General features: G+C 39.4%; 2 protein-coding genes across 2 annotated transcripts in view; one reads left to right on the top strand and one right to left on the bottom strand.

Annotated features, from left to right (window-relative positions):
• The window catches only part of LOC110067605 (uncharacterized), a 4,248-nt gene extending 2,073 nt beyond the window's left edge, over positions 1-2,175 (bottom strand). The window contains exon 1 of the mRNA XM_089279016.1: positions 1-2,175. This exon is cut by the window's left edge and continues 2,073 nt beyond it. Within this exon, the coding sequence (XP_089135142.1) occupies positions 1-1,925 (1,925 nt within the window). The 5' untranslated portion in view covers positions 1,926-2,175.
• Positions 2,176-13,591: 11,416 nt separating this feature from the next.
• LOC149097559 (uncharacterized) lies at positions 13,592-14,348 on the top strand. Its single transcript, XM_089279032.1, has one exon. The coding sequence runs from the start codon at positions 13,613-13,615 to the stop codon at positions 14,276-14,278; it is 666 nt and encodes a 221-aa protein (XP_089135158.1). The 5' UTR covers positions 13,592-13,612; the 3' UTR covers positions 14,279-14,348.
• The last annotated feature ends 7 nt before the right edge of the window (positions 14,349-14,355 follow it).

Below are 14,355 nucleotides of genomic sequence, written 5' to 3'. Positions count from 1 at the left end.
AGAAGACACATTTCCAGATACAAGCATGTCTGAGGAAACTCCTGCACTAAGGTCGTCAAATTTGTCATGAGGTCTGAGGGATCTTGACAATCTAATCCTTGCAGGTAGAACTGTAGGAAGTACTCAAAGTTGTGCCTGTCTTCATTAAACGATTCAATTGATTCTTTGCACTTGTCTTTGCTCCAGTACATATTGGCATTGTCCGCAAGGCGGGAAATAAAGTGAGCAAAGGCCTCTTTTTCTCCCTCGGAGTACTTTGTTTGGCCAATTTTCTTTGCATATGCTTGGATCAGCTGATGGACGTGATATCTCTGTGGAGCTGTCATCTCGATCTCAACGAGTGATCGGTTCTTCAAGGAACGAAGGATCAATTGTGGCTGTTCAGTGCATGACGATGCGGTAATCAAAGCCTCAGCAGCAGTAGAATCAAAGGAGCCAGGAAATGCAGACAGAAGAAGCAGGGCCTCTAGTTCACTTTTACCCAAGGAGTCAAAGGAAGTTTTTATTGCTTTTTCAACGGAATTGTCATCACTCAAATCCTCTTTAAGGACATCCATTGGCTTTTTCTCCAAACGTCTTATCAGCTTATCTTCAGTGTAGACGTCTGAAAGCAACGAACCAACGATGCAGAGAGCCAGAGGCACACAACCACATAGCTCAACTAACTTCTCTGTCTGAGAGAGCTTCACCCGCACACCTTCATCAACTTTAGACTCAACAAGTTTCTTTGCCTCATCGGAGGATAAAGGTGTTACTCTTACTTCTGCCATCTCCAGGCTTGAATGCTTAAATACTTTTCGAGAAGTGACAACAAAAGTAACATTACCTTTGGCTAACATCCTCATGTCTTGCAAAAGGCTTGCAAACCCAGCTCGGTCGCCTGATTCGAGAACATTGTCTGCATTGTCCAGAATGAAGGTAACCCTTTGTTGCTGTTGCTTGCTCCAATTTCGAAGCCAGTGTTGGGGGTTTTCTGGTGGCTGAAAGTGGTTTTTGCTGCACGTAAGGATCATTGAGGTAGCTACGTGATTTACTGTTGCTTTCGACCTGAGAGAGCAAAACAAAACAACATTCTCTGGGTTGGTGGCCAGCTCGTGCCCCACTTTGTTCGCCACAGTTGTCTTTCCAAACCCTGGTCCCCCAGTTATCACAACAGCGCCTACTTGCCTGGTTACGATGGGCTGGATGATCTGTCGTATCTCTCGTGAACGACCAAAGACATTTGCAACTTTATCTGGGAGGCAGTCTGCAAGTTCAGAAGTATTTTGGTCTGGAGGAGACCCTTGAATACGCGCCATTTTGCCTTTCATCTTCAGTACGTCTTCCTCTAAGCTCTCTACGCGTGGTTCAATTTCAAGTTTCCACCTATTTACTTCTTCCTCTACACGAAGTTCAGTGTCATGGTCAATCGGTTCAGTCTTCAGGCGGTCTACGTCCTTTTGGTCGAGGCCCAAGGCAACCAGTGCCGAAGAAACGACCTTCCATTTGTCTTCAAACTCGACTTTAGTAATGCTTGTAGAAACACTGTGACAAAGCTCATTTCTGTAGTATTTGATTCGGACGATGTTCGCCTCAGGACTAACATCGCTGTCTGCAGGGAAATTGTGCCAGCCAGTTGAAGGCGCCGTCAAACTGCAAAATTCCCGTAGTAACAGATGCAGAAGTGTGACATCAAATGATTTCGAGTCTGGTGGGTCACCTGAAGGAGGAAATAGGATTTCCCACTGACTTTTGGTGATGAATTTGTTCGTGGAATGTAGTTTTGTAAGCTTTCCTTTGTTGTTGTTGAACACTGCCTGTAATGTTGCAGGAGGATGAATGGAATGCAGAAACTCTCTTAGCACGTATGTCCCCCCATCAATCACTAATCGCAACAGCCTTGTGCCATTTGTTTTTTCCTCCGAAGCGTTAAGAACGGGCGGCATCTTTACGAAGGATTTTGGTCAGAAAAAGCTTAACGACACACTGCAAGCACAGCTTTTACTTTCGGTGAGCATGCTCAGCGCGTTACTAAGATACAGTTTCGAACCCAGGCCGGATCGCCCTTCAAGTAAAATGTACACAGAGTGCAAAGAAGAGTCGGCATGAAGAACACTATAAAAAAGCTGGGGTTTTGCATCCTACCCTTGGTTTGCAAACTCCAGTTAAAATTGAATACGAAGAGTTAAGGTGAAGAATGAAAAGGATTCGTGCTGCCTCTGTTGTGGACCTTAAATTGTGGGCTGAATGCCCGAATTTGTGCGATGCCGGAAATAGTAAGTACAACTCACGATGGCTTTGCCAAGAAGATCGCAAAAAGTCGTCCGTCTTAAACTTAAAATTAAAAGCGTTTAGAACCCAAATACAACCGAAACAATCCGGCAGGATCAAGTTGCAAAACCGAAATACTATCAACACTGGAGGACAATATATATAGTTGTAAGGACATTTAAATAGAAATTTCCTTTCTAATCAAGTACACACTAATCGTAATCGTTCTTCGTATGCGCGCGTGAGTAGTCTCGTTTGCCATTTGTTAAGGTGGCTTACTACAGTTTTTCGGAGACTAAGTAGCGCGCACTATGATTACTTGCCAGAAGTCAGTATTAATCGCGCGAGCACAAATGACGCAATTAAGCCTAAGAAGAAACGAAAACCACTTCAGCAATTAAAAAGCGTTAAATCACTTCGGTATACGTAGCAATAGTTTTAAATTCCGTTCAAACATGTGTTTAAGCCTAGGGCCAATAAAATATAACAAAAAACTCGATAAACAACTGGTAAAAGAGCTTCTCTAATTTACTCTTGCTTTCTCGCACGCGATACGTGGCGTCACATGAGCGCGCGCTTAAATAAAGAGCATGCGCAATTCAATTCTCGTGCAAGGTTGTAAAAGCCAGTTTTCGATCGAGGATTGCTCGAAAACTTACCGTTCAACCCATGATAAAATTTCATAGCTGATTTGTCGGGGTGAATCAAGTTGAAAGCCAAAGTTAAAAAAAAAAAAGTGATTTAACCTACTAGTGCCCAGTCTGTCCTCGGTACTCGGTCGTTCATTTTAGCCATTTGTTGACGTTTAATTGTTCAAGTTTCACATAGAATGGTAAAAGATTTAAGAAAACAGAAAATAGAGAAAGGAAAAGCATATTTGAACATTTTTCAAAAGAGTTAAAACTTGGGCTGTTATAATCCATCAAACTGTAGTAAGCCACCTTGATTTCTTTTATGCAATTTGTTTTCTCCTTTGCTGTAAATGTGTCACCTGAGCACCCTGCTGACCACCATTGCCAGATTAGCGGCTATAGGCAATTATGCTTATTAAAGTTAAGTTAAAGATACCAGAAATGGAATGACAGTAATGGTCAACCTGGCAAGATACCTTGGCGGCAATGTGTCCTAAACACCCATGCTATAAGTGAAACCAAAATCTTTGATTTGCATCCCTAAGAGATATTGCACTTCCTGGCAATGCCAAACAAATTGGTTAAATGTGTTCTGATCATCCTCTTGACTCAATATAAGCTGTCAAAAGTTCTACAAATTCCTAAAATCATAATAAATAGGGTTATCGAGATAAAACTTTCTGCAAAGTTTGCATGGCTCTGATCTTCCTTCTTGTAGAAAGTTTTACCTTGATTGTCCAAGCATAATTCACTGAATATCGAGTGTGGTTTGATTATACCATTGCTATAGCCACCTCTCAGGTCAAGAGAGTTAATCACAATTTTGGACATTTGGTCTTTAATGTAATATTTTGTTAACATCAAGTAACATCATATAACTGGCCAACGTTAATGTCAAAAGTATAAATAATGATACTAAGACATTAATATTTGCCTCCTTCTACCTGATTTAAAGATCAGAGTCTGACTCATCACTGTCAGGTGAATATTGCTGTGGAACTGACAACAGAAACTCTTCACAAATACTCTAATCCATTTCACATAGTTCTTCGAAGTATGTTGAATCTTCCACATCATTGAATATGTTATTTACCACAAGCAATATTCCTGCAGCAAGCTTTTCGTTGTAAATTGAGAAGTTTTGCAAAATGTAATCAACTGTCAATAAATGCTCTAGGTCCGCAGCGAAATCCAAACTAATGGCATCATCTATAACACATCTTGAAAAAAGAACGCCTCTTAAACTGAAATATTGGCTTTACATCATCATCATCATCATTTCTCGTCGCACCAGTAGGCGCATAAGGCCGTCACGCTTTCCGACCAACAATCCCTGGCTTTACAGGCCACAGCTAAATCCTTTAACAACTCTGTGAGTGTCCCTCTTTTATCCATGTTAACTTACCTTTCTAAAGTACATGGACAATTAACAATTGTTCGCCGAAGGCGAGGTGAACATTGGTTAATATCCACCGAGACGAAGTCGAGGTGAATATTCACCAATGTTCACTGAGCCTGAGGCGAATAATTGCACGGTTCTAGTATAATTTTCAGCTGATATCAAGGACTACAAAATAACAGACTAAAACACAAACACAGACGGAATTGTTCATGTGCATACACGTAAACATATGCAGCCGTAGTTTTAATAATAAGCTTACATGTACATCGATTGTGAATCAAGTTCGGAAGTAAAACGAACGAGCGAAACACTACGAAAAATAAATTCATCCAGTACCTTACATTTTATTGTTGCACTTCATCACAGTTGTCATTGTCTAAAAATAGGTCCGCTGTGCGTACATGTATGGCTTACAAGTTATTCTTTTAATTAGGACAAAACTGAATTGTCATGAAAAAAAATGAAAGACACTATCAAGACTTTCCACTCGAAAGGTCAGCGATCGATAGTAGACGGTGAAAATATGAGGTATTTTAGAGAATATGGTGCTATTACAGAGAATCACAAAGTTAGCTCGTGTGGGGCTTCCAATTATTTAGTTTTATCATACTAGTAGTTACGATATGGTAAATGAGATGCTCCTGTATTGTAAATATACTTGCTACTTTGCGAGTAATTGAAACTTATTGCTTCAGTTTATAACTAAAAGGATTAATATAAATATATCCCAGACCAAACTTACAAAAAAACCAAACAAACAAGAAATATGAATTTTTCTTAGGGTTTAGCACACTATTTGTGAAAGTTAGCAAAATCGGCAAAAGATTAACAGATTCATCGTATTATACATTCATTGTATTATTTCCTGCTGCAAAGTTAAGGTCATTCCTCACATTTGCATTGCGCACCCTTACTGCGCATAATTTATGGCATCATTAGCGCGCGCTCGTGCACGCGCATATTGAAAACATGACGGATTTGCCTTGATATTGAGCTCTTTCAGTTGAAAAATGGCTCTAGCTCACCAACGAACACGGGCACCCCAGTTTTTTTTCCAGTCATTGTAATCAACTAATCATAAGCTTCGCGTGAGGAAAGACTGATCTAATTTCTATTGCTGAAAATTGAATAAATAAGAAAAATAGCAGATACACTGTGGTCTTTTCTATTTTGCAGTCGGTAACCACGTCAAGAAATTTGGTTCAAAGTTTTAATCAAGGATTTAGCTTTCTGTCTGAATCAAACTTAAAATGTTTATTTGTGTCCGACACAATGTATTGACTGTAGCCTATTGCCTTTTCTTATGAGTCTGGGCTCACAAAGATTTTACAATTACTGGGAATGCGTTTTTATAATAAGCATTAAATAATGCCAAAATGGGGCATTTTCAATGCCTCACTGCTCCTTGATGAGCATGGGCACCCCCCTTTTTTATTTCAAAATTGAAGTTATCATATGACAAATATTCAGTGGACAAAGTTTGAACAAAAATCTATTCTCACTTCTATTTCAGAGGAATTACCTTAAGGACGGTGCCTACTTTTGTTGGTGCGAACACGTTCTGCGCATCACGCAAGGCATGGTTCAAGTGCCATGCGCGTGCTGTGTTGACAATATTGACGCAATCAACTACGCTACCAAGTGCACGACTAAAATGAAAGCAAAATTTTCCTCTGTGACCAAATAAAGTTTAATGAACCTGTACTTAAACCAAGAACACCAGAATAGTAGCATATCGCTAACCACTAACTGTTAACGTCATCCAGCTGAAAAACTAGCTGTTATCGGTCGAAAATTACACTGAAATCCAACTTTAAATATGTACCTGCAGATGGCGTAGTGCGCGCGCAAAACAAGTGCGATATACGCAAACGTTTCACTTACTGGGGGGTGACAGGGAAAAATGTAATGGGCACCGTAAAAGTTTACAAAAAAAGATCAATAACTTTAAAAAACGCTTGGTTACCCCTACTTTTTCTGCTATGAAATGGAAATGGCAAGTGTATTCAACCCGTGATTAGTTCTGGTTGTGAGCAAAAGGTATTTAGACTGTATTTTAGCTAAACCAGAGGGAGGCTGTCAGAGACGTTAAAAGCGCTGTTGCAACGATTTTGTCATTAAAAACATACCAAAAATTGTTGTTATGTTACCATTTACCATGTAGTTTTAAGATCTTTATAAATGTGTTTGCTTTTCTGTATGTAAAGGCGAATTCTAAGGAAATTTGAGAGGAAATGTCCTTTCCTTCTTTTTTCAGAAAAAATGCTGATGTCAGCATTTTTGTTGAGATTCAAGGCTAATTATCTCGAAAAAATGCGTGGCTACCCCAATTTTTCTTTGTGGATTCCAATAGCCCTTGCAAAGATATACATCGTCCGATATCAGTGTTGCCAGTACTTTCCAAGGTAATCGAGAGGTATGTACACGACTCACTTTATAGTTATTTGTGTGTCAATAACTTAATTTATTCTAAGCAGTCTGGTTTTCGCAAGCGTCACAGTACAGAAACTGCTCTTATTGGAATTATCGACGAACTGCTGTTCAACCTTGACAGTCATCGAGTGAGTGGTATGATTTTAATTGATTATTGCAAGGCTTTCGACATGGTTGATCACTCGATTCTATTGCAAAAACTTCAAGCATATGGGCTTGACAACAAATCGTTAATCCGGTTTCGATCATATCTGAATGAAAGCCGCCAGTTGGTATCTATGGGTAACATAGAATCCCCTACTGCTTGTGTTCGTTATGGCGTACCTCAGGGCTCAATTCTGGGTCCCTTGCTTTTCATCGCTTTTACTAACGATCTTCCGCGACATGTGAGCTTGGCTCAAATTGACCTATACGCAAACGACACAACGTTAACCTCCGCTGCTAACTGTGATTCCGTTGGTGTTTTACAAAGTTCACTGACTACAGCAATTTCTGAGGTCGACCAATGGGCAACAGCTAATAAACTTCCTCTCAATGAGAGCAAGACAAAAGTGCTTTCCATTACTGGCAAGCGACTTTCTACCAGAATTAACCATGACCTTGCTGTAGTTGTTGATGGAAAACAACTGGAGAATGTTCGTTGTGCAAAGCTTTTGGGACTAGAAATCGACCACGAACTAACATTTATCCCTCATGTGGAGAAATTGAGTAAAAAGCTCTCGCAGCGGATAGGCATTTTAAAGAGAATTAAATATTGTCTACCTCTAAAACATCGACTTATTTTCTATAACACCATGATAAGACCGGTAATTGATTCTGTAAATGTGGTTTGGACGAGCTGTGATAAACATTGCCTTAACCGTGTTCTAAAGTTGCAGAAGAGGGCTGCTAGAGTTATTCTAGACGCCGATTGTCAAGCCTCCAACGTCAAACTGTTCAATAAACTAAACTGGATACCATTTTTCTAACAGGCTAAACTAACTAAATGCTGTATTATATACAAGCGTTTACAGAGGCATGTATCAACCTATCTTAAAAGTTTACTTAAGCTTACTAGCGACACTCATTCACGGCAGACTAGGTATGCCAACTTCAATATTGCTCGCCCTGTTATCAAACGTAAAACTGAAGGAGGAAGAACATTTACTGTGACTGCCTGTCAAGCCTGGAACAGCTTACCGCTATCAATGCGGAAAATAGCGTCGCTTAATTCTCTTAGGAACTCTCTTTGGAAAAAACTTTTTGAAGAACAGCAGCTTTTAAATCATTTTATTCTGTGATTTAGTTATACTTTTTGTACTTTTAATTGATTTTATCTCTTATCTCTTGTATTTTTATTCGTTATATTATCTCATAGTTATGCCATAGTTTTAACATCCGTATTGTACATAATTTTTAGAGGGCCACTGGTTTGTTAGTATTTTTATACTATTTTAGTGCTACCCTCTTTAAATAAAGTCTTTACTTACTTACTTACTTACTTACTTACTTACTTACTTACTTACTTACTTACTTACTTACTTACTTACTTACTTACATGGTCCTAAGCTGGCGCAAAAGCCTTTGTATTTAGTAGGCACCGTCCTTAAAATGTAGGCAATGGGTTAATTGAGAAGCATTTGCCATTTTTTGTGCCAGCTAATGAGATGAGATATTTGTTACTGGAGTGTAGGTATCTTTCACTCACTCACTCACTCACTCACTCACTCACTCACTCCCTCCCTCCCTCCCTCCCTCCCTCCCTCCCTCTCTCACTCACTCACTCAATCAATCAATCAAACAGTTAATAATTCAATCAATCAGTCAATCATTCAATCAATAATATTTTAGCTTCATTTATACCACAAAGATCAATCTCACACCATGTCAAAGCATAACCGAAATAGCTCAAAATTGAGTGGATTCCCGAGAAAGCCTAGCTCTTTTTATGAAGCCCGCAAATAATTAACGGTTATTCCATGAGTGCAGGTTGGATATAAGACTATGGATAGCCAACGAGGCATGTAGCATTGAGTTGACTTTAATCATTTCATATCTAACAAGCGTGAGTGCAATAATCGTTTTTATTATACATTGTAGTCAACATCTGTCTTCTCATTGGCTAAACGCCTACAGTTAATTCTGGGAAACAGCGTAACTTACAGATTATTCACTAATCTGCCAGCAGATTAGTGAATAATCCATAGGTTGCACGCCCAATGCATGATTTCCAAGAGCAATGTCAAGTTCATGTAAGAACATGGCTTGTTGAAAATAAACTGTGTTCGGTTCGATAATGCGTTTGTCGTTATTTTCTGTAAAAACAATGTATAAAAAAACAACTATGAGATTTGGTTTTTGCGATATCCAAAATAGACAAGGTCTCGGCTAGTGTTCACTTACCTCGACCTTGATTATTCCAGATATCACAAAAACCTCATCCAATAATTGTTTATAATAATTAAATTATACAATTGTATTATGCAATGATCCAGTTTTAAATAAAACTGATTGTATATCTGGCTTAACAAATTTAAATAAGACAAATCCATACATTACATTAATGTATGGTACATTACATTAATGTATCGTCAACAATGTTGATTAAAAAAACTAGCAAAGAAATTATTGTCTAAATCTCCAAATATAATGAGCTTACTTTTAGAACAATGTGATTATGATTTCTAAGTACCGTAAACAAATGCAAATCAACTCTAATATGGTAATTTATTTCACTTTTGAATATCTAATTTGGACAAAGAGAAAAGGTCACAGTTCATATTCAAACTGAGGCGAAAAAGCGTACTTACTCAAAACGGTAAAAATATATTCTGCAAATTGACGGCTTTACGGTCAACTGATCGCTGAATGACCTCTTCCGTGACTTACATTTGTAAACAAGTAATTCTACTAATTCCATCCAAATGTAAAGCGATGAAATATATTACCCTCTTGTTTCCGAAAGTTCTGAGAAGGCGTCTGTGATTTATATTGTTTTCAAACTCAAGCGGTTCTGTCTTTGAATTTGTGGTCACCGATGGAGACGTTTTAAACTTCTGACGGCTCAAAGCAAGGGATATTGGCTTTTAAAAGTACAACGGCTCCTGTAGAACCTGCACTGGACACATGCCAAGTCTGTCCTAACTTTCGCGAGGAACTTTATTCCCGTTGTCTCGATTTGTCGACTTGCATGAATAACTGAAAGGGAAACAACAGTTGCAAATGGGTCTCGTTATTTGTACTAAATTTCGAAGCTAGATTTTCGACACGTAAAAGAAATGATAAGATGCAGAACTCAAGACCAAGCTCAAAATGAAAGACAACTTACCTTTAAAACTAAAAGCAGGGGAAACTAGAGACCATGCTTACAATCGAAATGGCTGACTCAGACTAGTGCGCCTTTGGACCCAAGACCACGTGACTAACTCTCGCAGACAAATGAATAAATAAATCCGTTCATGACGTAGTGTGGCTACACACCTCGTGTAAAGCCACACAAAAATGAGTAGCTTTAGTTTGAAGAAAAATAAATTTTGGTCAATCGATCTGACCTGCTGGCGATCAACGTAACCACCGCGTTTACGATTCTTACATGCCTTGAATAGAGGGTCCCCAACAGGTTTGGCGGGATTCGGGCTTTGGCTTTTTTTCGCCGTGATATTTGGGATTTGAGCTGAAAACAAGAGCGGGAAGCGGGAATTACAGTTACGAGCGGGAGCGGGATTTCGTGTTTTTATAGGGTTGGGATGCGGGATTCGTAAAGGGAACAGAGCGGGATACGGGATTTCAATTCTTACATGACCTCATAAATCATGAATTGTTATTGACCAGCGCAAAAACCACAAGCTGGTACAAAATTGCGTATAGCTGTGTCAGGTTTCCAGTAGTGAATAGCAACAGCTCTGTATCCTGTCAGGTTCTGTCAAACGTATCCATTATCGCTTGACCACGTTAGTACCATGAGACTGTATGAGGTCTTTGAGTCCTATTTCTACTGATTGCGATCATTTGTGTTGACCTCTGACATCAATGACATCTGTCCATTTCCGACATTTTCGACGCTTGCGTTTGTAATCTTGGCCCCCCGATCCTTTCCAGTTTTTCTAGTCTTTCGACCTTTTCCAGAGCGCCTGGTTTGTTTTGGCTAGGATGACCACACTGGATGGCGGTGATAGTGATTTACCGTACGAAGTATGCGAATTACGAATTGCGTCGCCATATATTTCGAAAAGGATGCGCGAGCAGGAGCTCCTTCTTTCGGAAAGAAAAGTTCTGAGCCCAGATCTCAAGGAAAGTGAAGGCGCTGAAAGCTTTGAAAGAAACTGTCAAGTGTATTTACGGGCCATCTCTTAAATATGGTAATGAACAATCTTTTTCTGTCACTGATACGTGGACAAAAGAAAACAAAACAGTAAACCGTTTACTGAAAGAAACGTTATAATCATTTGGCTTATTTATCTACTACCCATTGAATTCTTTTGTAATCTTTTATACGATTTTGATTTTTAAAAAGTTTCTGTGTTAATAATTAAATTAATTACTAATTTAACAAATTAATAATTAACGCAGAAACGTCTTTAAAAAGTGGGCGGGATAGGGATTTCCAGGCAAAAAAGGGCGGGATGACGGGATGGCGGGATTAACAGGAAAAAATAGGTGGGAAAGCGGGAAATGAAAACCCTATTGTGGACCCTCTGAAGACGATTTCTTGAAAAGATTGTGGGTCAAAAGGCGACAGCAGTCAATCTGAAAATTCTCCATCCTTTCAAATAGCCTGGACTTGGAGTGATTTCTTTCGAATAAATAAAAATTTCATCCAGTAACTACACGCCCTGTTTACTTGCCAAGATGGGCAAAAGTTACGAGCTTAGTAACCAAGCTGTAGTGGGGTGAATATAGCGTCATATGACGAGCTTCTCGACCAATCAAAATGTCCAACTCTTATATTCACCTCTGGAAATTATACCAATTAACAATTATTCGCCGAAGGCGAGGTGAATATTGTCGAATAATCCTCGAGACGAAGTCGAGGGGATTATTCGACAATATTGACCTCGCCTTTGGCCGATTGTTAGTTAGTATAATTTCAGAGCTGAACAACAGAGAATAACTGATATAAAACATAAAAACAGGAACCCAATTGTTCGTTTGCATACACCTATGCAGCCGTATAGTATAGTTTTAATAAGAAGCTTACATGTAAGCTTACATCGATTGTGAATCAGTTTACTCATCGAGTTCGGCAGTAAAACAAACAGGCAAAACAATACGAAAAATAAATTCATCCGGTACCTTTGTTTTACCGCTGTTGACTTCATCCACAGTTGTCATCGTTGTCTCAAAATGAGTAGTTTTAGTTTGGAGAAAAACAGATTTCGGTCAATCGATCTGACCTGCTAGCCATCAACGTAACCACTGCGTTTACGATTCTTAACTGCCTTGAACACGAGTTCTTGAAAGGATTTTTGGTCCAAGGATGACTGAGGTCATTTTGAAAATTCTTCATCCTTTCAAATATCCTGGACTTGGTGTGATGTCTTCCGAATAGATGAAAAATTCATTCACCAACTGTCCGCCATGTTTACTTGCCGAGATGGCAAAGGTCGCGAGCTTAGTAGTCAGGCCTCGAAAATGTTATATAAACCGCCTAGCGCGGTTTATATTTAGCTCTTATTAACCGAGCTAAGTCGGTCTGTATGGGAGAATCTTGACCGAGGTTGTGCGTACAGACCTCACTGCGTTCGGTCTGTACACACGACAGAGGTCAAGATTCTCCCATACAGACCGACTTAGCTCGGTTAATAAGATGTTTATTATATGGCAAAGAAGAACACTTTAATTCGTTTAATGTAACTGGTTTGCTGACATTTTGCTAGCGAACGGCGATAAGCTTGACTTAAACCTGTCGAAATTTGCTCGTCCTCTTTACTTCTTTTTTTGTCATCGGGCTTTTTGGCACTTCCATAAATGATTGAGAAGAAAATAAAAGAAAATGGTGAACATTTTTGTATTTTAGTTTGCTACTTTTTCAACGGAAAATGAAACCGGTCTAAAGATGCTGGTCTAAATGGGAAAATCTATACCGCGATCACTATCGATCTCAGCCAATCAAATTCATGAATTCGGTAGTTCCCAGTCCTTGTGAGACACAGCCATATAATAAAACGTCTTATTATATGGCTGTGTCTCAGATTTCTCTCAGCAGTTTCGCTTCCTAATTTAAGCCAAGCCCTCCTTGAGAACTTCCTTGACAATGACCATGAAGATCATGAAGGTGAGGATGATTCAGAAGAGGAGTGGAGTGACTTTTCCGACTTATCGAGTGGAGAGGATCTGTCGGACATGTCGGGTGAGGATTCACCAAGGAGAGGACAGAAAGATGCAAGGAGAAAAAAGGTACTAAAAGCTACAAATAAAGAGGGGAATGAGTCCAGTAAAGAGAAGAGGAAAAAGAGTTCTGGAAAATACCTTTCTACCAACGACGTAAAAAGGCTAGAGGAGACTCTTATATCTTACGTTTTGAGTGCACAAACACACTGCGAAAATGAATTAAGAAATGAAAAATCTGTCAATATTTCCCCTTCGCAAGCAAGTGGTGTCCACCCTACTCAATAGCGACACGGTTAAGGAAATGTTTGTGAAGTTTTGTCGGGATATTTATTCCAAAATAGTTAAAGCTTTTACCGAAATATCCAACGCTAAGGTGAAAAAAAGTGACAAACGGGCTTCGTTTTCAGTTATTTGTTCCCAATTGTTGTTGACCGTGGAGGAATCAGAACTCTGGGAAAACATGAAAAGGGTAATTGTCACCACCATTCAATTGTAAGAGAACGAAACTGACGAAGTCAACTTTCATGCCGCCGTTGTTCTTAACACCATCTACTGGGCACTTTACGAAAATTTTCACGGCGCAGTCATGCAAATTAAGATTGACATTGACAAACAGAAAACCCACACCATTGCAAGTGAAGGCGCGGACACTGTTGTCGATTCCGACTTTGTGGACGTTGCCAGAGTATCTGGGGCGGCGCTGCATAAGTTATGGAAAGGAAGGGAGAAGATTGTTAACGGACGGAAAGGAGTCAGGAAAGTTTCTGAAGCGACAAAGGATAATTATGCAGCCGAAGTAAAAATCATGTCTGAAATGGTCTGTTATGCAGAGGAGAAAACATCTTTGCCTTTGGGTCTAAAAACTTTGGACGAAGGAAAGTTGACTTTCTTTAGTAGTAAGTTTACTGTTGTTTTGTTAACGTTAGATAAAAGATTAAGAGAAATGTTGACTGAAAAAAATCTGAAGAGATATCCGAAAAACCTTATGAAGCTGACCAAACAATCAGTTGCTCTTGATGAGGAGCTACAAGAGTTATTTTTGGTAGCATCTAAAAGGGCAGGCACGGCACCAGTCGAGGTTAGGGTTTGCTCCATATGGCAAGAGCTAGTTAAGAAAATATGTAATACCAGATTTAAGGAATTCTACAGTGTTCAAGATGAGAAAAAACTGATACAGGAGGGTAAAGTCGTTTCAGCCGACCAAAGCTTGAGGGACAAGCTGAAAACTTACAGCGTCGATAAGCGTGCTTAATTGAGGATGTTTAATAATGTCTTACAAGTTTCCTTCTTGGCGGTGGCCCGGTTCGAGTAGTCTCACTGTAATGGTTT

Source organism: Orbicella faveolata, unplaced genomic scaffold (assembly GCF_042242905.1).
Source record: "Orbicella faveolata isolate gen_17 unplaced genomic scaffold, um_ofav_v1 contig_47, whole genome shotgun sequence".
Classification (NCBI taxonomy): Eukaryota; Metazoa; Cnidaria; class Anthozoa; order Scleractinia; family Merulinidae; genus Orbicella; species Orbicella faveolata.
The sequence above is the reverse complement of the archived record's forward strand: the minus strand, read 5'-3'. Positions and strand labels throughout refer to the sequence as shown.